General features: G+C 34.1%; 4 protein-coding genes across 6 annotated transcripts; 2 read left to right on the top strand and 2 right to left on the bottom strand.

Annotated features, from left to right (window-relative positions):
• Positions 1–1,710: 1,710 nt before the first annotated feature.
• Positions 1,711–4,102, bottom strand: LOC135849902 (galactokinase-like). The gene is made up of 8 exons (XM_065370541.1): positions 3,943–4,102; positions 3,565–3,719; positions 3,301–3,490; positions 3,110–3,236; positions 2,904–3,029; positions 2,637–2,818; positions 2,147–2,424; positions 1,711–2,063 (listed from the first exon to the last, which is right to left on the bottom strand). Exons 1-8 carry the CDS (start codon positions 3,962–3,964, stop codon positions 1,944–1,946), a joined length of 1,200 nt encoding a protein of 399 aa, XP_065226613.1. The 5' UTR covers positions 3,965–4,102; the 3' UTR covers positions 1,711–1,943.
• A 4,237-nt stretch (positions 4,103–8,339) lies between these two features.
• Positions 8,340–9,752, top strand: LOC135849901 (AP-2 complex subunit sigma). Its single transcript, XM_065370540.1, has 4 exons — positions 8,340–8,548; positions 8,743–8,892; positions 9,054–9,227; positions 9,367–9,752. The coding sequence occupies exons 1-4, from the start codon at positions 8,546–8,548 to the stop codon at positions 9,466–9,468; spliced, it is 429 nt and encodes a 142-aa protein (XP_065226612.1). The 5' UTR covers positions 8,340–8,545; the 3' UTR covers positions 9,469–9,752.
• A 130-nt stretch (positions 9,753–9,882) lies between these two features.
• Positions 9,883–11,658, top strand: LOC135849900 (poly(U)-binding-splicing factor half pint-like). Of its 2 annotated transcripts, XR_010559622.1 has the most exons (6): positions 9,883–10,150; positions 10,220–10,457; positions 10,535–10,662; positions 10,749–11,068; positions 11,170–11,363; positions 11,459–11,658. XR_010559622.1 is itself a non-coding variant. In XM_065370539.1 (5 exons), the coding sequence occupies exons 1-4, from the start codon at positions 10,068–10,070 to the stop codon at positions 11,065–11,067; spliced, it is 768 nt and encodes a 255-aa protein (XP_065226611.1). In that variant the 5' UTR covers positions 9,883–10,067; the 3' UTR covers position 11,068; positions 11,459–11,658. The 2 variants fall into 2 exon arrangements, 1 of the variants encoding a protein (XP_065226611.1); XM_065370539.1 differs by lacking the exon at positions 11,170–11,363.
• Positions 11,659–11,812: 154 nt separating this feature from the next.
• LOC135849899 (carbonic anhydrase 13-like) lies at positions 11,813–23,015 on the bottom strand. 2 transcript variants are annotated; one of them, XM_065370538.1, is made up of 7 exons: positions 22,361–23,015; positions 22,053–22,229; positions 13,218–13,356; positions 12,893–12,998; positions 12,567–12,803; positions 12,382–12,485; positions 11,813–12,246 (listed from the first exon to the last, which is right to left on the bottom strand). In XM_065370538.1, the coding sequence occupies exons 1-7, from the start codon at positions 22,737–22,739 to the stop codon at positions 12,243–12,245; spliced, it is 1,146 nt and encodes a 381-aa protein (XP_065226610.1). In that variant the 5' UTR covers positions 22,740–23,015; the 3' UTR covers positions 11,813–12,242. The 2 variants fall into 2 exon arrangements, with proteins under 2 accessions (XP_065226610.1, XP_065226609.1); XM_065370537.1 differs by having other exon boundaries at positions 11,813–12,485.
• Positions 23,016–23,756: the final 741 nt, after the last annotated feature.

The raw sequence follows: 23,756 nt of genomic DNA, 5'->3' as shown, positions 1-23,756 counted from the left end.
TTTTTCCAATTTTTTTCAACAACCGTTTTTGTTTTTTCATTTTTTTTTTGTTTATTCATTTTCAAAATTTACTTTTGTTTTTTCGTAAAATCTCACGTTTTTTCTTTCATAAAATTTGATAATTCCAGAAAAGTTGTTTTTTTGGAATCGAAGAAAAATCAATATTTTTGGAATTATACTTTTCTATAAAAATATTTAATACTTACATCAAAATTCATTTTTCACTGAAAATTTATGTTTTCAATTTTCAAAACTTCAAAAGGAACAGTGTTCAAAAAATTGACAAGATAACTACGAGTCGGTTTTGTCACTACTTTGGCAAAAATGGCCAAAACTTATTCAAGAGATTTTGTATTTTTGAAAATCAAATTTAGGCCAAAAATCAGGGGGAAAATCAAAATGTTACCAAATTGACCAAGAAAGCTGAAATTTGGGATTTATCCTATTTTCGACACAACCAATACGATTGGAAACTGTTTCAACCCGTTTTGAGCAGTTCTGGAGCCTCCAGCAGATTTTTGAAACTCGAAATTTCCCAAAATTTCATCAAACGGAGATGGAAAGTCGAAATTCAATCTGCAAACTAATTTCAATACGCTACAAAGTTGGCTGCAGGTGAATTTCAAGACGTTTTGGAGCCTCCAGCGACTTTTTGAAAATTACAGGAGTCTCCACCAGATTTTTGAAACTTGAGATTCCCATTAACATTTTATCAACTGGAGTTAGCAAGCTGAAATTTACTTCGCAAACTAATTTAAATAATATATGAAGTCGACTGCATGGCGGTTTCAAATGGTTCTCAAGCTTCCAGCTACTTTTTAGAAATTTTAATTTTCCAAAAAATGCCATATAACCATTCAAGAAGTCGCTGACGGCTACAAAACGACTTTAAACCCACCAGCAGTCGATTTCGTAGCGTATTCAAATTAGTTTGCACAAGTTTCAAAAATCTACTGGAGGCTCCAGTAGTTTTCAAAAAGTCGCTGGAGGCTCCAAAACGACTTGAAATCCCCAGCAGATTCAAACATTTATTTTTCCCCCTTCAGAATGAGCTCAGAAGTGAAAGAGGACAACTCGGAATTTTAGACATTTCAAATCCCCCCCTACCCCTTCAGAATTCGAATCTAGAAGTAGAGCTGGTTTTATCGAAACCTGGAATTGTTGATTCTGAGAAAAGGGGAAGGGGTATAACTTTGAATTTCGGAAACTTTCGTGTGAGGTATCTAAAAGTGTGTTTTTCTACCTGCTGAATTCGAATCTGGAGCTGGTTCTGTTTAGACTCGGACTAGGGCTCTTGATTTTTGAAATCTCATCTGACGTGAGTTTCTCATCAGGATCATCTTCAAAATCTGAATTTTTCAGGTTCCATATTCTAAAGGAAAGAGTGGGGGACAAGAGAGCGAATTTTGTTTGAATTTCTTAAAAAGTTGAAGATAGATTTCAAAAAAATTATTTCCAACTTGGAAATGTCAAAAGACTGTGAAAAAAATTTCGAACACTCAAATTCAAATTTTTCTTCAAGATCAAAATTTTTAAATTGTTTTGGTTTTTTTTTGCTATTTTTTTCTTTTTTAGAGTTAAAAAAGAATAAAAATCTCAGTTTATGTTCCATCTCAGCTCTAAATGGGTTGGGTGGGTTCTATTGATGTTGTTTGATTATTGGTCATTTTTTTTTCAATACTTATTCATTGATAATAAATAACTAAAACGCTAAAGGCAGTGTTTTATTATGAATGTTTGATTGAACAAATATGGCAAATATTTCACTAAAGTCTAAAACTAAACTCACACTTGATAAATCCATTAAAATATCGTAAAATAACTTTGGAAAAATAAATAGATATACTCAATGTAAAAAAATATACATCAACTTGGACTATATAAAAATGAAAGTTATACAGTAATAATAAGTTACGTTGGAATGGAAAGTTATCGATTACATTTTAGAAATTCAAATATTTTATTCTCGCTCCCTGAGACGCAGTGACGACGTAGAAACTAGCTTTTTTCTGGTAATTTTGTTGTACACTCTTGATGACTTCGTCAACTGCTGAAGATTTCAACTGGAACAAAAAAAATGGATCAATTAAATTCAGTATCTTGATATTTATTTTTTCAAAGTACCTAGGTGGGTGAGAAAAATTACCAGAGTAACAGTACATCCTCCGAAACCACCTCCAGTCATTCTAGTCCCATAAACGCCATCTATTTTGCCAACTATATCCACTAATTGGTCCAATTCTGTACAAGACACTTCGTAATCTTTACTAAGTGATTCGTGGCTTTCGTTCATCAATAGTCCAAATTCGTCGAGTGAATTATTTTGCAAAGCTTTCGTCGCTTGAATTACTCTATCGTTTTCTTTGATAACGTGTAAAGCACGTTTATACATTTTTTCAGTCAATACTCCGGTTGAATTCAATTCTGTAAAAAAAAAAAGGTTTCCATTAATATGGAATGATAAAAATTATCGAGTATTTGTAAAGCACGCTTCTTTAGATAAGAGGTACTAATAAGGTTATTTTTGAAGTAAATAAAATGAGCTAATAAATTGATTATGATAAGTATCGCGAGTACTTCAGATAAGAGTATTTTGCCCTTGTGATTACATACAATTTTTAAAAAAATGTATTTACTCTCAAGATCGGTTAAAGTAGCTTCCCTTAAACTTTTCTTTTGCATTTTTTTCGCTACATCTTCACACGTTTGTCGTCGAACGGAATATTCACTGGTGGCCAAGTTGTGATGAACGTTGGAGTTGATTATTAAGAATTTTATGTCACTTTTCGGTATTGGTACGTTGGTTACGTCTTGTGACCTTTTAGTAAGAGATAAATACACGAATGATGAGATGGATTACAAGAAAGTGTACAAATTGTACGGTAAATGATGACGAGAATTACCTGCAATCGATCAAAACTGCAGAGTCTTGTTCGCCATGGATGCTGACAAATTGATCCATGATGCCGCAAGGTGTCGATGCGAATATATGTTCGGCTTTCTGGCATAATAACGCTTTCTCTTTTGTACTACGAGAGTAAAAAAAAATGTAGAAATATTAGTAAAGCGTTCGTAGAATACGAAGGAAAGGTAAGGATATATCATATACTCGGTTTTGGTCGACGTTAAGCCTTCTAAAAATGAATACACGGCTACCTCTAAAGCAGCACTACTCGATAAACCTCCACCAACCGGTACACTGGAGATAATCGCAGCTTGAAAACCAACCCTTGGCCCTAATGAAGCAATTTAGAAGTTAGCTCAGAATACATGCAGAAGTTTCGTAATCAGTTTAGGTACCTTTGAAGCACTGCACAACTCCTTTAACGTAATTGGCCCATTTTGGTTCGCCACATTCCAGTGGATTGGTTTCGTTTGGAACTGGAAACTCGACTGTTTTGTTCGATCCTACGTTTTCGTTGGCGGTAATTATGGTGCATTTGTTCGATCCTGTCTTCTTACCGACTACAATTGTTACCATGGGTAACGCCTTGAAAAAAAATCATAGATGAAGAACATGACTTGAAAATGAGACGATCAGATTGAGCATGATTTTTTACTTACCATGGGAAATACGAATCCTTCATTGTAATCTGTATGTTCTCCTATCAAGTTAACTCTTCCCGGAGCAATTCCAGCTACTTCTGGATTGCAGTCGAAGTGCTGACGGAAAGCTGTTACCGCTTTGGCGAGTAATTCATCAACAGGTACGATTTCGGCTGCCATCATGAAACAGATACGAACGTTGAGTTAATTAGGAGAATGATCTCGTACAATGTCAAGTTGGAAACTAACGAAAAACACCGGCGTTCCTGATACGCATTATTGGTTTAGAGATAAAAGGACTTTGAAAGTTGTTTGATTATCGTATCGACGAACTGATTACACGTATAGAAGGCTGTAAAATATTAGTAATGAACGTTCAGGATGTAGAATACTCACTGAGATGAGATAAACTGGGCATTTTCGAAGGATATTGCTGAATTTGTAGCGGAATCGATGCTTTAATTGGACACTAGTACGTCTTCTTTCTTAATTAATTTCCATCGAGTGGTTTATTATCTTGTTTTTTCAGAGTTTATCAAGCAAACAGCTGTTTTTTTAATGGGATTGTTTATCATTTTGAAATGGGCGCGTTCTTTCTGAGGTGCGTTATAACACACATGTGGGAAGATCGGCGAACGAACTCCGAATCTCGGAAGTGATTCAGTTCGTAGTTCAGTTCTTTTGGTTATTATCACATATCACTTCACCTCTGACCTCATCAGCTGATTGAATTCAGAATGATGCTGACAAATTCTCGATGTTTGCAAACTTTCAGCTTTTATAAACTTTTTATTACAATGAAATTAATACTACACTAGTGTTACTAACTTTTCTTCATCACGTCTCTATCCAAACAGAAGCATTTTCTGCTTCTGAATACTCGTTGTTGTTGTTTTTTTGTTTTCAATTTTTACTGACATGATTGTTCATTAAGTAGGTACCTTACCTACACCTAGGTATTAATTTCATGGCATACAGAAAGAAATTGAAGACTGAAAGTTCGTGTTTCTTGTTTTCATTTTCGGAGTGTATGTATTGTATATTGTTTGAAATTGAAAAAGGAACTTCTGTCTTTTCCCTTGTACATATTTTAGTTTCTCAATGAACACTTAAGAGATTTAAACTCAGAGTATTCTTGAAGATTTAGAAAACTTTTTCGATTTTTTTTTTTCAATTGAAAATGAAAATGGACGCTCCTTCTACCTTTTTTGTTTTTGATCGTTTTTTTAAATCCACAATAGAGGCATTTTTTGCTTCTAAAATTAATACAGTAAGTATGACGGAGTGGAAAGAGCTAGCAAGAAGATGAATGAAGCGGCGTTGAGTAGGGAAAAATAAGGGCTTTCAAAAGCGGTCTTGAAAATTTCAGGCCCATGCACAGGGTGTCCACACATTGTAAAACCGGTTTGGTCAAAAAATTCAAACTGGTTTTTATTGGCCCAATGTATTCTACACACTAAAGCGAGAAAAACGTGATATGAATTTTTTGAAAGCGGTTCATTAGTTTGCAACCAGTTATCAAAAATTACATAAGAATTGGAGATGGAAAAAAATGCTTGAAGCAAAAGTTGTGGGGCATGAAAAATTACACAATTCTGTTCAATCACATTTTGAAACCGGTTCATTAATTTCCATTTATCAGCCATGCAGTTTTTGACAATCACTTACAAATTGTAGATAGAGAAAAAAGCTGGAAACAAAAGTTGTACAGCGTGAAAAATTACACAATTCTGTCTATGTCTAATCACATTTTGAAACCGGTTCATTGGTTCGCATTTAGCAACCAGTTTTTGACAATCACCTGAAAATTGAAAATAGAAAAAAAAGTTTGAAACAAAAGTTGAAGAACGTGAAAAATTCAAACATTTTTTGCTGATTGCATTTTGAAACCGGTTCATTAATTTGCAACCAGTTATCAAAAATTACCTAAAAATTCGGGATGGAAAAAAAAGCTTGAAGCAAAAGTTGTAGGGCATGAAAAATTACACAATTCTGTCTAATCACATTTTGTAACCGGTTCAGTGGTTCGCATTTAGCAACCAGTTTTTGACAATCACCTAAAAATTGAAAATAGAGAAAAAAGCTTGAAACAAAAATTGTTAAGCGTGAAAAATTGAACCATTTTTGCTGATTGGATTTTGAAACATGCTTCATTAATTTGCAACCAGGCAACTTTCGATGGCTTGCTGCGTTTTAATGAACTGGTTTTAAAATACTATCAACAAAAATAGTTCAATTTTTCGCGCTTTACAACTTTCGTTTCTCAAGTTTTTTTCTTTATCTTAAATTTTTAGGTGATTGTCAAAAACTGCATGGTTGCTAAATGCGAACCTGTGAACCGGTTTCAAAATGTGATTGAACAGAATTGTGTAATTTTTCACGCCCTACAACTTTTGTTTCAAGCTTTTTTCTCGATCTCCAATTTTTAGGTAAGTTTTGATAACTGATTGCGAATTGGTGAGCCGGTTTCAAAATCTGATCAGCGAAAATGGTTCAATTTTTCACGCTCTACAATTTTTGTTCCAAGCACTTTTCTCCATCTCCAATTTTTAGTCGATTGTCTAAAACTGGTTGCTAAATGCGAACCAATGAACTGGTTTCAAAATGTGATTAGACAGAATTGTGTAATTTTTCATAAAAACCAGTTTGAATATTTTGACCAATGAATGCGAACCGATTAACCGGTTTCAAAATGTGATTCGACAGAATTGTGTAATTTTTCATAAAAACCAGTTTGAATATTTTGACCAAACCGGTTTTACAATTTGTGGACACCCTGTGCATGGGCCTGAAATTTTCAAGGCCGCTTTTGAGAGCCCTAGCTTATTTTTCCCTACTCAACGCAGATTCAGGGCTGCATGCAAAAAATTACCTTGAGGAAGAAAATTGCTCAAGACAGTTCTTAAGGAAAAAATGGTATGCTAAAAAGTTCCTTATAAATATAAGTAAGGAATAAAATAAGGATTTTTTCAAGGTACCTGTGGAGGTCATTCATCTCGTTAGCTCTTTCCACTTGGAAATGAAAGCCACCTAGCACTACTTTTGTGTCATACTGTATACTTGTTTTTTTCATTTTTACCTACTAACCCGCTTGTTCATTCATAATTCCAATTTTTCATTTTGCTAGAAGACATAAAAATGAAAAAAGAATTGTAGACTGAAAGTACATATTTTTCATTTTCATATTCGAACTTTCGAAGTATTGGATTAGATGCAAAAAATGATTGAAAATTGGAACTGAAAAAATATCATCATTGTAATTTGTAATTGTAGGCTACTTTCAAATTTCAATACAGATTTTAAAAAAACGGCCAAAAACAGAATAGGTTGAAACTTAAATGGGCATCGTACATATTACACATTTCCATTTTCAATTAAAAAAAAATAAAATCTAAAATATATTGAAAGCTTCAATAAATAAAGTTCAAGTGTGTATTGGAAAAGTATATCGAAAATAAATTACCGAAGTCGAAGTCTCTTGTCTTTTTCAATGCAAATTACTACGTTCCGAGTTTAGTTCCGAGCAAGTGAACGAGATTGCTCGCTTTCGCTTCCATAGCAAAATGTTCCGACATGTGTAGGAAACATATTAACGCACGTCAACAACAAATAACAACGTTTATTATAAAAATTAACAAGGAACATTGAAATTACATCTTAACGCTTCGAGAACATAAACGCTAGTCAGGGAATCGAATACACGAGATCGAGAAGGCGCGTGTACGTAAATACCGCGTAATTACGATGACTATTTCCCACAATCGGCCATCCTTTCCGGTGTGTCGTCCTCGACACACGATTTTCCTCGTTGAAATGGACCGCTTTCAGAAACGTTAGAAAGGCAGCCACTCGATTTCTCCTCGGAATTCGAATCGTTGTCAGATGACGAATCACTGGGCGATGAAGGACGATTTAACGATGGTTTGCTTGACTGGAACTCACGAAGACGTCTGGTCCAATCCGCCGCTTTCGAATAATCGTATACACGTAGGAAGTTGGCCATTTCCTCGTTTTTAAAACCAGAACATACCGCATTTTTCGAATCTGTCACTGATGCGCCGACATCTTTAGCTAACCGCAGCTTATCGAAGATGTATTCGATCGGTGACTCGTTTTCGTTTTGGGCTCGGAGGGAAAAACGCTCCCACTTGTCGACTACGTTGGTTTCGCTTCCGATAAACGTCTCGGAAAATTGCTGTCGAAAGTCATACCACGTTTTGATATCGTCTGCGGACAGGAGATACCAGGTTTTGGCCGCTTTTAGCAATAAACGCTTCGCTGCTTCTAATTTCTGTATATTGTTCCACCCGGCAATGGTTGCTTGGTTTTCGATGCTGTTCAGCCACTGTTTCGCTTCCGTCGATGATACTTCGCCGGTAAAGTGTGGAATGTTGGGCAATAGCACAGCGCTGCTAGCCGCTCGAACAATTTCACTCACCGTATCAATTGGAATCGTATTTTTCGATGCCGCCATGCTTTCGAGGGTGATCGAGAACAACACAAGAACTTTCAACACTTCAAAAACGAATGTAACGATAGCGATGTCATACGAGACACAGGTCCGACCACTTCTGAATATGTAGGAAACATATTAACGCACGTCAACAACAAATAACAACGTTTATTATAAAAATTAACAAGGAACATTGAAATTACATCTTAACGCTTCGAGAACATAAACGCTAGTCAGGGAATCGAATACACGAGATCGAGAAGGCGCGTGTACGTAAATACCGCGTAATTACGATGACTATTTCCCACAACATGACTGACATGACTGTGTGTCAACGCACCTCTTTGGGACCAAAATATTGATAAGGTAACAAATAAATAACGAAAAGTGATGAGAAATGAGCGTTGATGAAAAATTTCAGGAACTGTAAGCTTTAATTATTCACGTATGAATTATCTGCTAATTTGAATTTCTCCTTCATCTTTCCCATCGTTCAAATTACTATAGCATATCTTCGCCTGGTAGGAAGTCCTCAAAGCTGTAATAATGGTATGTGTTATTCAGACTATTCAGTGTTTTCTGATTCAATTTCGGGTGTTTCCTTTTTATGTAAATCTTTATTTTTTCCCCATTTGTGAGGGGAGGCTGGTCGTTCGCTCAACTTCTCCTCTTTTCTAAGTACCTAACTACTTTTGCACTTCGTTTAATTAACAACCAAATTCATTTATGTTTATGTTTTACAGATAAGGTTTATTTTGATACAAAATCGTGCCGGAAAGACAAGACTGGCCAAATGGTACATGAATTTTGACGATGACGAAAAACAAAAACTTATAGAAGAAGTGCACGCTGTGGTTACCGTTCGAGATGCTAAACACACGAATTTTGTCGAAGTACGTATGCTTAGAGTTTCCTACAGTATTCTACAGTACTTAGTTGTGAACCCTGCATGAATGATCAAAAGAAGAAGAAAAAAACAGACATTCATTCATTTTATCTGTATACAAACATATTTCCTACAGTTCAATAATGGGCTTTTCTGTTCTGTTTTTAGTTTCGTAATTTTAAAATTATTTATCGTCGTTATGCTGGTTTATATTTCTGCATTTGTGTGGACGTGAACGATAATAACCTTTGCTACCTGGAGGCAATTCATAATTTCGTCGAGGTGTTGAACGAATACTTCCATAATGTTTGCGAATTGGATTTAGTATTTAATTTCTACAAGGTAAAATCTATTATATTATAGTAGTATTTTGCATACTTTTTGTTCCGTACATATTTTTTAATGAATTGTTCGAAAATGTCACCTCGAATTTTCTGTTTCATCGACGCCTTGTTAATTCTACTTCGTGTTTACTTTGTAGGTGTATACAGTCGTTGATGAAATGTTTTTAGCCGGAGAAATCAGAGAAACTAGTCAAACCAAAGTTCTTAAACAATTACTCATGTTGAATTCGTTGGAATGATATCATTCGTACCTATTAATGTATTATTCGCTATGTTATATTGTATTTTTTTATTTTATCGCATTCCTCCTACGATCTATCAGATGGATCCTTCGGTAAATTAATCATTTCCGAAACTATTATTATCCCTTAATAAATCTCCCATGTATGTGTTTGCTATTCAGTATTCTATCCATTTTGTATGATTTATTTATTAATTTATTCATCTTTGTTATCTAAATAGTAAATGAACGTCTGTAATACTCGTACAATTAAAATATATCACGAGTGTTTTAATGTTATAATGTTTCATTTTAAATTTTTATTCGAATTTCGATGCAATTTTTCAAGCTGCAATTTGTTCATTTTAAAATTACCACATTTTACCGGTAATTACGGAAATAAGCGAAAGGTCGTAGAAAGTAAACAAAAACAAACATGTCGTCATCGCGTCTCGTCTCCTCTTTCAGTTCATTGTGTTTTTTGACGATCGATCGTGAATTTCGTGATGAACTGATGAAATTAATTAGATAGTTGAAAAAAACTACGTGTCAGTTGATTTTTATTCGCCTATTCGGTATTTTCATTGCTTTGTGGTTTTCTTCTTCTACGGTTAAACGATGGATTCGTCGAATGATCCACTCACTTGCATGGATGAAATCTCCACCCTGCAAAAACAACAAGTTATGGCTCTGATGTCCTGGTAAAGTAATTGTGCTCACTTGTTTCGAGATATTTCGATCATTATTACATCTGGGTCTTCTTATTTCAGTATTAACGTCGGTAACATAAGCTCGTCTGTGAAACGAGATGATCTCATAGAAGAATTTACCCCTTTTGGTGTCATCGAATCGATCCATATGGCTTGTGATTCGGTGTCGAAGAAACACGCAGGATTTGCCTTTATCGAATACAGTATTCCTGAAGCTGCTCTTTTAGCGATGGAGCAAATGAATGGCGTTCTTTTTCATGGAGAGAAGTTGGAAATTAAACGTTTGCATAATAATGAGGTAAAATTGGGTCAATAGATAAGATTGGAATTACAAGTTTCGTGTAGACCGTACTGATAATAAAAAATATGTTATAGAATGTTTCATCGAGTAACATGCCATTAACCGACTCCATTGTAAAGGAGATTATCCAATCAGCCAAGCAATATAATCGTATTTACATCGCATCTGTAAATCCCCTGCTAACTGAGAGAGATATCAAGTTGTAAGTCGCGTATCATTCTAATGATCATACATCTCGTATTCCTTCCTTGAACTGAGTAATGAATATTATTTGTTGAAATTTAACAGTTTATTTGAGAAAATTGGACACGTAAAAGCTTGCGAATTACCGCCAGGTTATTCTAGTCAACATCGACGTATAAGATACTGTTTCATCGAGTTCGAAAGCAAAGAATCGATTGAAAAAGCTCTATCGATGGATTTTCGTCGTTACGTAGGACCATTGTTACATGTTGGTCGTGTCATCACACCACCTAATTCACTTTTTGCGTCATCGATATTACCGAAAAAAGACGTATATCGTAAACAAGTAGTCGTAGATAGAGACAAAGAAATGAGATTCGCGATACGAGCTTATAGCGAGTATATTAATTTTTTCGCCGTTTGAGGTAAGCAATTTGGTTGAGAATAACGAATTGGCTCGATTGTAGATTTTGATTAGTACCTGTTCAATAATATTTTCTTGTTGGGTTTGATTATTCCTTTGCAGAGTTGCAGTTTTCTTACCATAATAATAACAAGATGAAGTTACCCTGTTACCGTACGTTTGTTTCTATTCCAAATAAGATTGCTGTGTGTGTGTTAAATAATGTAAGTTATGATAAGATGAAAATTTATCTGAAAGCAGCGATGTGCAATGCAGTTCGTGTGGAAATTTGTGTTCGGTTTTACGTTACTTGTGACGTAAGTTTATTGAGATTTTGTTTTCTTTCGAAAGGAATAATAATATTGAAGTTTGTGGAATATTTATTCGACCTAATGTTTCTAAAATGTTTCAGATCGAAGTCGTGAAGTATAAATCGTATTGAATTCGTCGTTTCGTTCGTAGATTGAGCTATTTTGGATAACAGATGATGATTCAGACGTAGGTAGCATAGATGAATAATTTCTCCAAATGAAGTGCATTCGTGTTGCGTAGTTTTACGAATTTGTGGAGATGCTTTGAGATAGAAATAAAATAAAGATTGAAAAACTATAATTTCGAATTTCTATAATTTAATATAGTTCATTCGTGTGATGAAATATGTTTTTCCTCCTCAACTATTGTGGTTGTGGAATATTGTGGATCCTTTTCTTTTTGATGTTACATTTCCTGCCGAAGTGCAGACTGCATTGTAAAATTAAAAACTATAGATTGTTCTAAATTTATTTTTTACATGAATATTTATCGATAAAAAATTCTTATAAAACTTTATAAAAATTAGCTTACGTGAGTATAGGTATAGGCTCTAGAAAAATTAATTTTTATCAATTAATCGATTTTATGAAACACTATCAGACCTAACATTTGGATTTATCTACCTTTAATTTAGGTAGATATTTCAGGCATCTGACCTTTTTGAATATTCAACGCTCATCAATAACTAATTTCGTTGATATTTTATTGAATAATAAAATCGATAATGTGACGTAATCGGAAAGTTGAACTACTATTTTGATTCTATTTATGAATTTCATGGGTTACCTAGGTATTCGTATCCATAATCCATAAAATATTCTATTGGAAAATAATCATAATATTATTTTTCCCCTCAGTCAATTGTAGTCTAGCTGCCCATAGTCTTATAAACTATATGCTCTATTATGAACACCAATAATTTACCTTACTCACTATACGCATATCACAGAATTGCATTCAACTATTACATAATAATTGGTATACATTTTTTAAATATTTTGTACTGATACGTGCGATCCCTTTTGCACCAACATAGGTCGATTATCACCTCTGATATCATATACTGGTCTTCTATGATCCAGGTTTTTACCCCCTTTGCTCCTTAGTGTCGAACGTAACACATCCAACTGAAAAAAAAATATTATTAATAATGAAGCAGACTCATAAGATCTATAAGTGGGTAGAACATTTGAGTGAAATTTCCTCACCTGATTTGACGATATATCGAAACATTGAAAGTACACTAACCACGTCACACTTTCTTTATAAGGCGCACTCGTCAAAGATCCGGGATATGTCATCCATTGTTGATTGTTTAGAACAATTTTGTGTATAAATTTGAATACGTCTTGCCATTTCGTCACGTGTGTTTTGGCAGGAACTATCAAGTGATGAAGGATATCATTGAAATGTATTTCAAGATCATCGTTATCGTCCGATGTGATCTAAACAATGAAATGCACTTGAGTAGAATTAAGATTATATAGGTGCAGGGCGCAGTATTGAAGAAAAATTCAAACCATCAACAACTTACCCTTCCAAATAATGCAAAAATAGCCAATCCATCTTGCTTTTTTCTAGCCATCTCGAACGAACCATATTTCTCTTTGTAGTGAACAACGTGTACTTCCGCAGCATACCTTGATCAAATTGTAAAATTTATATCATTTTATCGGAAAATTGAACGAGATATCTAAAAATATGTATCCCTATCGAATAATTTTTCATCGTAATATAAATTTTTTATTAAGTAGGTAATATCGAACAAATTAAGTCCCGAAGAAAACAGGCCTATCAGGAAATCGATTTTTTTCTCTCCTTAATTTTTTTTAATAATAATGTATTTTTTATCTTCTTACGGTATTCCATTTATTAAATGCTCGCTGCCGGCCGAACGACTTCCCCAGTGCCAATGCATGTTGTCGAAAATATATTTGGCTGGTAATGGACCTCCTTGAATGTACGGAGGATTTGTGCCATTTTTTACCTTACATTCGACTGAAACATCACAATAAATAAATTTGGTTACAACGTGTTGAAAAAGCTACAGCCTTATGTGTGTGTAGATTAGGGTGGCCCTTATTTTTGAAGTTGAGATTTTCTTCCCTCCCAACCTACGAAGTGGAGACCTCTGGTGAAAAAATAATTCCCTATTTTTCATTTTTTTCATTTTCAAAAAACTCGGGCTGCGGTGGGCCCCTCAATTTGCAAAAATTTTATATGAAGTAAGTACAAATTCACTGTAAAATTTTAAAATTTCTCAATTTCAAGTTCTGTTATTTCTAAAAAGTCTCTTTCGAGTATAATAATTTCTCATGACGGTTTTAGCCCCCTCCATTGAAAACCAAGCTGACCCCCTGAAATAGCTGAAATTTATTGTAAAATACGAATTTAAGCTATTCTGGGGGACCGACTTGATTTTCTAAGGATGGGGTTAATATCCTCATGAGAGTTCATTTCACTCACAAGACACTTTTTAAAAGTGTTGAAACTTGAAATTTTTGAATTTTGAAAATTTTGCTTTGAAGTTAGATTTTTTCTAATTTTTGACGACCGCAGCCAGAGTTTTCCAAAAATGGAAAAAATGAAAAATGGGGAATTATTTTTCCACGAGAGGTCACCACTTTGAGGGTTGGGAGCAGAAGAAATAGTAATTTTTTTTGGGTCGCGCGTTTAAGGACCACCCATAACTATACAATATAAATAAAGACGAAACGGTCACTTTATCATAGATCTTTCCGCATGTTGTGAATATTGAGTAATATTGCCAGTCGCGAGTATATGTATTTTTAAGCGAATGCCTCTGGTTTTGACATCTTGAAACTTTCGAATTGGATTTCCTTTTTTTCCCTCTTCCTTTAGTTTTAATCACTATCAACACTTCAGTCATTTCATCCATTGTAAGCTGTGGTACTTCAGCATAAACAGTGAGTTAAGAATTTCGGATTAAAATTAGACTTTCCAACTTCGATTTGTCACGATTTAAGTTTTGCTCTAAATTCCGGTCATTTTTTTGCCTTAATTTTGCCTGATTTTTTTCTTTATTTTAGTAGTTTTTTGCTGATCTTGTGCTTTAAAAAATTTTGAGATTTTTAGTGTGCGTAGCACACTATTGGTTTCGGTCTGAAAGTGGAAAAATTCTTTGGAACGAATGTTCTCTTAGATGGACGGGCCGATTTTTTTGAAATTTCTTTACGTAGATGCGGCGTAACATGAGGCATGGAACGCCGTAATTATAATTGCAATTACTCAATTAGCTTCTTGAGTAATTGCAATTAATTACGAAAATTTGTACCAAAAAAAGAATAAAAAGGGGAAAAGGGCCATATCAAAAGCGAAGCCGACAAAAGCAAAGCCGACCTCAGATAAATTTTGAAATTTATGTAACACCCCAGGGGTTCTAATATCTTTTCTATTGTTCAATTTTCGAATTTATTTTGTTAAAATTGAACAATGGAAAAGATTTTATCAAAAGCGAAGCCGACCCCATGTGGTGTTATATTTATCAAAAGCAACGCCGACACCAGTTTTAAAATGTAACACAGCAGGTGTCCGAAAATATTCTTATCCACAGTGTTATCTTTCCCATTGTTCAATTTCAAACATTTCAAATTTGATTCAAAGTGATTTGCCGCCTATTGTCTCGCTTATACCTAAATGTAACACCACAGGGGGTTATAAAATTTTCTCTATTGTTCAATTTTGAGAAAGGTTTTTAGAACACCTGCACCTGCAGGTGTTTCATTTACACACATTCTGTACCTAGACAATGAAAGCAGGTGGTTACCCTTAGTAGTCAAATCCCACCCGTCATTTGTGCTTTGGCTGTGCTCCAGAGAAGTTCTATCTGTGTCGCATTATACTTTCGAGCTTTCAGTAATGTGCTGTGCATTCGATGTTGCATACTGCTTTCAAGCTTTCGTATTCGCGTAGTGCTTTTTTAATCGCATTGTGTTTTCAAGCTTTTGAACTTTCAGTATCGCATTGTGCTTTTTTTTCAAAATCGTGTTGTGCTTTTTTTTTCAAAATTGCGTTCTTTTTCATGTTTTTTTTTTCATAATCCTGTTGTGCTTTTTTTTCAAAATCGCGGTGTGCTTTTGTTTTTGAAATCGCGTTGTGCTTTTTTTTTCTGAAATCGCGTTGTGCTTTTTTTTTCTGAAATCGCGTGGTGCTTTCTTTTCAAAATTGTGTTGTGGTTTTTTTTTCAAAATCGCGTTTTTTTCATGTTTTTTTTTTCATAATTGTGTTGTGCTTTTTTTTTTCAAAATTGCGGTGTGCTTTTGTTTTCAAAATCGCGTCGTGCTTTTTTTATTGAAATCACGTTGTGCTTTTTTTTCTGAAATCACGTGGTGCTTTTTTTAAAAATCGCGTTGTGCTTTTTTTTCAAAATCGCGTTTTTTTCATGTTTTTCTTTTCAAAATCGCGTTTTTTCGTGTTTTTTTCATAATTGTGTTGTGCTTTTTTTTTCAAAATCGCGGTGTGCTTTTGTTTTCGAAATCGCGTCTTGCTTTTTTAATTGAAATCGCGTTGTGCCTTTTTTCCCGAAATTGCGTGGTGCTTTTTTTTTAAAATCGCGCTGTGCTTTTTTTTGGAAATCACGTCGTGTTTTTTTTTTTAAAAATCCCATTGTGCTTTTTTTTTGAAATCGCGTTGTGCTTTTTTTCAAAATCATGTAGTGCTTTTTTTCAAAATTGTGTAGTGCATTTTTTTCAAAATCGTGTAGTGCTTTTTTCAAAATGGTGTGGTTTTTTTTCAAAATTGCGTTGTGCTTTTTTCGAAATCGCGTTGTGCCTTTTTTCGAAATCGCGTTGTGCTTTTTTTTCAAAATTGCGTTTTCATTTTTGAAATTAAATTGCGCTTTTTTTCAAAATTGTGTAGTGCTTTTTTTCAAAATTGCATTGTGCTTTTTTTTCAAAATTGCGTTTTCATTTTTGCAAATTTGCGTTGTGCTTTTTTTCGATATCGCATTTTGCTTTTTTTGAAATCGCGTTGTGCTTTTTTCAAAATCGTGTGGTGCTTTTTTCAAATTTGCGGGGTGCTTTTTTTTGCAAATTTGCATTGTGCTTCTTTTCAAAATCGCGTTGTGCTGCTTGTTGTGCGTTTTTTCAAAATCGCTTTGTGCTTTTTTTTGAGATTGCGTTTTCATTTTTGAAATTTATTTGCGCTTTTTTTCAAAAGTGTGTAGTGCTTTTTATCAAATTCGCGCAGTGCTTCTTTTTTTACAAATTTGTGTTGTGCTTTTTTTTTTGATATCGCATTGAGATTTATTTGAAATCGCGTTGTGCTTTTTTCAAAATTGCGTGGTGCTTTTTTTCAAATTTGCACGGTGCTTTTTTTTGCAAATTTGCGTTGTGCTTCTTTTCAAAATCGCGTTGTGTTTTTTTTAAAAATTGCGTTGTGCTTTTTTTCTTAAAATCGCGTTGTGCTTTTTTTTGAAAATTCGCGTTGTGCTTTTTTTTGAAGCTCCTGTTGTGCTTTTTTTCGAAATCCGGTTGTCCTTTTTTTAAAGATCGCGTTGTGCTTCTTTTCAAAATCGCGTTGTGCTTTTTTTTCTAAAATTCGCGTTGTGCTTTTTTTTTTGAAAATTTGCGTTGTGCTTTTTTTTGAAGCTCCCGTTGTGCTTTTTTTTCGAAATCGGGTTGTGCTTTTTTCCGAAATTGCGTTGTGCTTTTTTTTACGAAGACGTGTTGTGCTTTTTTCCGTAATTGCGTTGTGCTTTTTTTTTTACGAAGACGTGTTGTGCTTTTTTTAAAAACTGCGTTGTGCTTTTTTTTCAAAATCGCGTCGTGCTTTTTTTTCCAAAATCATGTTCTGTTTTTTTTTTTTGAAATCGCGTTGTGCTTTTTTTCAAAATTGTGTTGTGCTTTTTTTTCGAAAGTTCGCGTTGTGCTTTTTTTTGAAAATCACGTTCTGTTTTTTTTTGAAATCGCGTTGTGCTTTCTTTTTAAAAATTGCGTTGTGCTTTTTTTCTAAAATCACATTCTGCTTTTTTTTTAAATCGCGTTCTGCTTTTTTTTTTAAAATTGCGTTGTGCTTTTCTTTCTGAAATCGCGTTGTGCTTTTTTTTTCAAAATTACGTTGTGCTTTTTTTTAAAAATTGCGTCGTGCTTTTTGTTTGAAGTTTGCGTTGTGCTTTTTTTGAAATCGCGTTGTTTTTTTCCAAAGTTTGCGTTTTGCTTTTTTTCAAAGTTTGCGTTGTGCTTTTTTTCGGAAATCGCGTTGTACTTTTTTTTAAAAAATCGCGTCATGCTTTTTTTTCAAAATCGCGTTGTGCTTTTCTTTCTAAAAACGCGTTGTGCCTTTTTTCAAATTTGCAATGTGCTTTTTTTTAAAATCGTGATTGCGTTCTGCTTTCAAAATCCCAGTCGCTTTTTTTCAAAGTTGCGTTGCGCTTTTTTTTGGAAATCTCCTATTTTTTGAATTTGCGGTGCTTTTTTTGTGATCTTTTTTGAAATCTCGATCTATTTTTAAAATTTGCGGTGCTTTTTTTCAAAATTGTGTTTTTTTTTCAAAATCACATTGTGCTTATTATTTTGAAGTCGCGTTGTGCTTTTTTCGAAGTTGCGTCTTTTTTTGAAATTTTGTTGTGCTTTCCTAACTAAAGAGGCTACGCACACTGTTACAGCTGCGCCAGGCGCAGCTGTCTAGTTTTGTTTACAATTTTTGTGGAATTATGATTTTTCATCTTCCAAAAGTTACGATTTCTTTTAATTTTGAATATTTTTTTCAGGGAGGGAGAAAAGCTTCTTCAAAATTTGATGAGTTTATTTATTTTTGTTTTCATCTTTTGTGGTGGATTTTTTTTCAGAATCTTGATATCTTTCATTCGTTGAGATTCCCCTCTCCTTTCTCTTCAACTCTCAGTTCACTCTCAGTTATGAGGAAGATCCTCGGGATTTCCTCTCTCTTTAAACAATTTTTTTTCTTTCGAATCGTCTTGAGTTTTGATTGAAATTTTTTTTTTCATCCCTTCCATAATTTCATTTTGAATTTTATCGATTCGTTTTTCTGAATAAATTTTTGTTCTTACTTAATTTCGCCGAAACCTTTTTTCTTGAATTTTCGTGATTTTTATGAAATTTCCTCCTAATTTTGCGCTGAATAAGTATAGTATTTTTTTTTCTGTTTAAATTTTTGTGAAAATCTTCTTTTTACTTACAGTTTTTTTTTTTTTTTTTTGATTTTAAGACTTGATTCGTATTTTTTACTTTTTTCTGAGATCCTCGTAATTTTTTTCAACTTGAATTTTAGTAGAATTTCTTTTTTTTCTTCTTTTTAAAACGTGTGTCAATTTTTGCCAGATTTTTTGATGTCTTTTTCTCACGAAATTGAGGATTTTTTTCCTTTCTGAAACACGGTACATTTTTTTGTATTCGAATTTTTGAAATGATTTTCATTTGGATTGCAAGCCCCCCCCCCCCGTTCTTTATCTTTGATTTTAATAAGTTTTCAGTTCTTAAATGATCTTTTTCAATTACGAAATTTTTCACAATTATTGTTCATTCTTTCTCAACGCTCGAATAATTTTTTTCATCAAATCTTCGCTCGTGTCTATATTTTTGCTATTTTACAATTGGTATTTTTGTGTTCAATTTTTGATAATGGTTTCGGATAAGATTAAATTCACTTTCTCCCTATTTCGGTGGACGACTTCCCCCTCTTTCAATTTTGCATTTTTTTTTTTCATTAGTTCGGCACGTTTTTTCGATCATGTTCCCAGAATCCAATATTTTTTTCAAGCTGCTTTGTTGAATTTTTATCTAGTTTACTTTCGAAGTGTTGATACTTTATTACCAGTTTTGAGCTTTCACTAGTTTTTTAAAAATGGTCTTTATTTGAATTTTGAAGATTTTTTTCTGGTTACTTTTTTTTAGCTTTTTTGGTGTTACTGAAGTTACCATTTTTGAGAAAAATTTGAGGACAATCCCTGTTCACATCGAAAATCTCTTTTAAAAAAATTGAACTTTTCCCACCAATTTTGAAAAATGTTGAGATCAGCAAAAATTGAATCCTTTCATTAAAACTGATGTTATTTTACTTTTCGGATTACAAATTTTTCAAAGCTTCTGCCTTCGCTTCGCTCGGGCTATTCAAGATGCTATACTTTCAAAAATTTTAAGAATTCAAAAATTGAATTGAATAGGACAATTTTAGAAATATGTACTCGTAAATACCCAAACCATTTGAAAAGTTCAAATTTCTCATTTTTTTCTGAACAGAACCTCAAAATTTTCAAAATTTATGATGCTGTTGTGCTCCGGTGAAAATGTAAAATATAAAACGTATACAAAATGGTATTTTTTTCGTTTTTTAGACCAATTAGTTCAAAAAATTTTTTTCGTCTTCCTTCGCTTGAGCAGTAAGTAATTTTGCCTTCATTTCGATAAAATAACCATTCAATAGGTATGAAGAGTTTTCGAAAAATTATCTTAAATTTTAGTCGGGGAGCCCGCTTAAGGATCTATTGCACCCCCCCCCCCTCCGGTCGATTCTCCGGCACAACTTTTTTCTTAGAAGGAGAGTCCTAAGGAACATTTCTAGCCCTTGTCCTCAAAAAATGAGTGGCCCTACTTACAAAATGGCGGCTATTTTGATTGACAAGTCAGCCGAAATCGCAGATTTTGCTTTCTAACATAGAACTTGTACGAAATTTTTTAACCCGTACAAAGGTAGATCGAAAGATCAGGCAAAAATTTATCACCTGTCACAATTTCAAGTGCTAAAAGTGCTTTTTTCGATTTTTGGTGAATTTTTAAAAATCAAATTTAGGCCAAAAATGAGGGAAAAAAATAAAATTTTACCAAATTCACCAAGAAAGTTGAAATTTGGAATGTACCCTATTTTCGACATGACAAATCGATTGGAAACTGTTTCAAACCGTTTTGAGCAGTTCTGGAGCCTCCAGCAGATTTTTGAAACTCGAAATTCCCACAAAATTTCATCAAAATGGAATTGGAAAGCCGAAATTCATTTTGCAAACTAATTTCAATACGCTACGAAGTCGACTGCAGGTGAATTTCAAGTCGTTTTGGAGCCTCCAGCGACTTTTTTTTTGGGAGAATTGAAATTTCCAAAAAGTAGCTGGAAGCTTCAAAATCATTTGAAATCACCATCGTATTGAAATTAGTTTGCGAAGTAAATTTCAGCTTGCTAACTCCATTCATAAAATGTTGTGCGAATTTCAATTTTCTAAAATCTGGTGACTCCAGTAATTTTCAAAAAGTTGCTGGAAGCTCTAAAACGGCTTGAAATCTACCTGCAGTCGACTTCGTAGCGTATTGAAATTATGGTTCGCAGAATGAATTTCGGCATCCCATCTCCATTTTGATGAAATTTTGGGAAATTTCGAGTTTCAAAAATCTGCTGGAGGCTCCAGAACTGCTCTAAACGGTTCTAAATCGTTTCCAGTCGATTTGGCGTGTAGAAAATAGAGTAAGTACATATCCCAAATTTCACCTATCCTGGTCAATTTGGCAAAATTTTGATTTTTCCCCTAATTTTTGGCCTTAATTTCATTTTCAAAAGTTCACCAAAAATCGATAATTGCACTTTGGCACTTGAAATTTGGTCAGATCTTTCGATCTACCTTTGTACGGTTTAAAAAATGTCGTGCAAGTCCTATGTTGGAACGCAAGTTGTCCCGGAGGATCAACCGTTAGGGGGGGGGATGCAATAGATCCGTATGCGGGCTCCCGACAAAATTTTTGAAGAAAAGTTTTTTTTAATGTTGAGGGGAGGTAGCAAAGATTATCTATGCCTAAATATGAGGAGAGGCAAAAAAAGCTAGAAATTTGCTTTGGGTTCAGTAGTCACTCTGTAATCGCTTCAATTCCGGATTTCCGGACGTGAAGTAGGGACGTACCTATTTAAATCTATCGCATAAAAAATTAACTGTCTGTTGTCTCCAGAGCCTGGAGCTAAACCTTGACAAGCAAATTGACCGCTACAATGCCTTGAAGATATGCAAATTACGTGCGTAACCTAATTTTGCAAATTTTACCGATGTCAATGTCATGCCATTCAAGATTCTATGATCGAGTCTTACGCGTTCACCACGGGCTATAAGTATACCCAGCGAAAAAATGTGCTAAATGCTTCAAATGGTGAAATATTGAACATGTGAGAAAAAAATCGAGAGTAATTTAAGTATGTATTAATTCGAGTCTTGATACTTATCGAATTAATTTATTCGCACCATCGTAAGATCTAGATGATTACACCGATCGAGCACAAATTGCTTTCTAATTATCTATTCGTTTGAATCTAATTCATTATCATGCGAAATTAATCAATTAATCATTAGTAATCGGAAACTGCTACTATGTAATCCCTCCCTGCAGGAAAATATATTTCTTAGGACTTGTTATCGACGACGGTACAGATAATCTAGGTACCTATAAACCTACAATTTTTCTTTCAAGTTGTTCGTAAATCATCATCCGAAGTAGGTCTCGTCTGTTTCGATGTACTGACTGAATCATCATGCGCCAAAAATATTGACAGATAATTCTACACCTAAATTGGTTTCACCTTTAAATATACTTACCTGCTCTCTCAGTTACTTGGTTAATTAATAATTAGGTATTCGAAGAAAATCAATTTCACGAACAAAATACCTATCTACGTACCTAACTTATAAAATACCCACCCAAAGTCAGGCATATCTTAATGTATAATCAATTCGTAATAATTACTCGTATGTCCAGCATTGAAACAGATGAGTTCCGCAGAGTCGTCGAGTTCTTCGTACGAATGCGTATCCAGAGGAGGCATACTTATTTTGTCAATTCTATCGGTATGAATATTAATAGGAGACTGATATCCAGGAGGTAATCTGACACGTTCCATGTTAAAAGGCCAATAATTAGTATCTGCACGTATGGGGGAAAAGGAGCAAGAACGTAATTTTATCACGTTTAAGTGTCTCGAAATCACATCACAATATATTGTACTATAGGAGCTAAGTAGGTAGGTAGTAGGTACATAGTACACTTGTACTTACGATTGAGTTTTGAATATACAATACGAGTCGTCGGAATTCTTTGTAGGAAACTTTTCGAGATAATCGATATGAAATTTTTGGTTTCTTGGGTTTGAAATCCATCAGTATGAAATTGGCGAGTTTGAGAGTCTGGGAATTCGTCATGATTGTTTCGGCTTATCGGGTGAGTATTGGATTCGTACGCGGAAGCAGATGGGTAAGTATGGGATTCTGAATCATAAAATACCTCGTTATGGGATTCCGACTGGTGAACTCCATCAATACTGTGTGGATCATCTGCTGCATGGTTCGTTTGTACAAATACAACGAATCGTTGACAATATAAAAATAGAAAAAATATTATGTAATTTTGCAAACCGTAATGAAAAACGAATTTCATCGTAACAATTGTAGTATTAACAACGAATAAAACTCGAGTAACTTTCTCGGTACCGAGACACCATCACTATACAATTCCGAAATGTTTTTTTCGTTTCAATTTTTTCTAATATTAACTGGTATATACTTGTAGCGTCACAATTTACGAGTTGAAAAAACTTTTGCACCGTTATAAAAAATATATTATAGATTAGGAATCTCTCGGCCAGTAGCCCGAACACGTACTGTGCTAGAGTAGCGAAGAAATTATTCACGTACCTACCTTAATGAATTCGCGATTAATTAACCCACCAACGAGTAATGAATCTTGGTTCGTGAAACGTTCGTAAGATAGATATAGAGCTTAGATTATTAGTATAGATTGTATAATGTATTACGACGAAGGGCAGAAAAAATGACTTATGCGAACGTAAAACAATTGCTATGCGTATGTAATTCTGTATAGGTAGGCATTAATTCGATAATTTTGATCGCGTATCAGTTATAATAATATTAAAAACGATGTGTTTTTAATGCAGGTATAATGCTCCAGCAGTGGTTTACGTTTCATTGTTTGCTAATATTTGCATATTTCATCCGTAGTAGGTTTTCTCACGGGTTCATTATATTTTAATCTTCTCTAGGCGCTTCTCTCTTTCCTCGTAAGTATATGTAGGTCCTTTGGTGTCGTTCACGTTGTATAAGATGGCAGGTACCTAGGTATAGGTGAGGTGTAGTCATCAGAGGTAGAGGTGTTACTGTGAGCGGAAACTTTTTCATTGTGTGATGTGCGTACTTACTTACTTGTACTTGGACTTATATACCTACTGTGTAAGTTTGACGCGATCCATTTTCGAACATTTTGAGAAAAGCGCAAAATCGTAACCTAAAATGCCGAGGTAATACGTACATACGTCTAATATTTTCGTACCAACATGACGATAGTGACCCATATGTTTGTTGAATACCTACCCTATAAGCATGCCTGAAATTCGGTCACTATTTCACTTGCAAGTCACTTTTTTTCGGCAAAAATGGC

This window comes from Planococcus citri, chromosome 1 (assembly GCF_950023065.1).
Source record: "Planococcus citri chromosome 1, ihPlaCitr1.1, whole genome shotgun sequence".
Classification (NCBI taxonomy): Eukaryota; Metazoa; Arthropoda; class Insecta; order Hemiptera; family Pseudococcidae; genus Planococcus; species Planococcus citri.
Note: the sequence above shows the minus strand (reverse complement) of the source record. Positions and strands in the feature narration are given on the sequence as shown.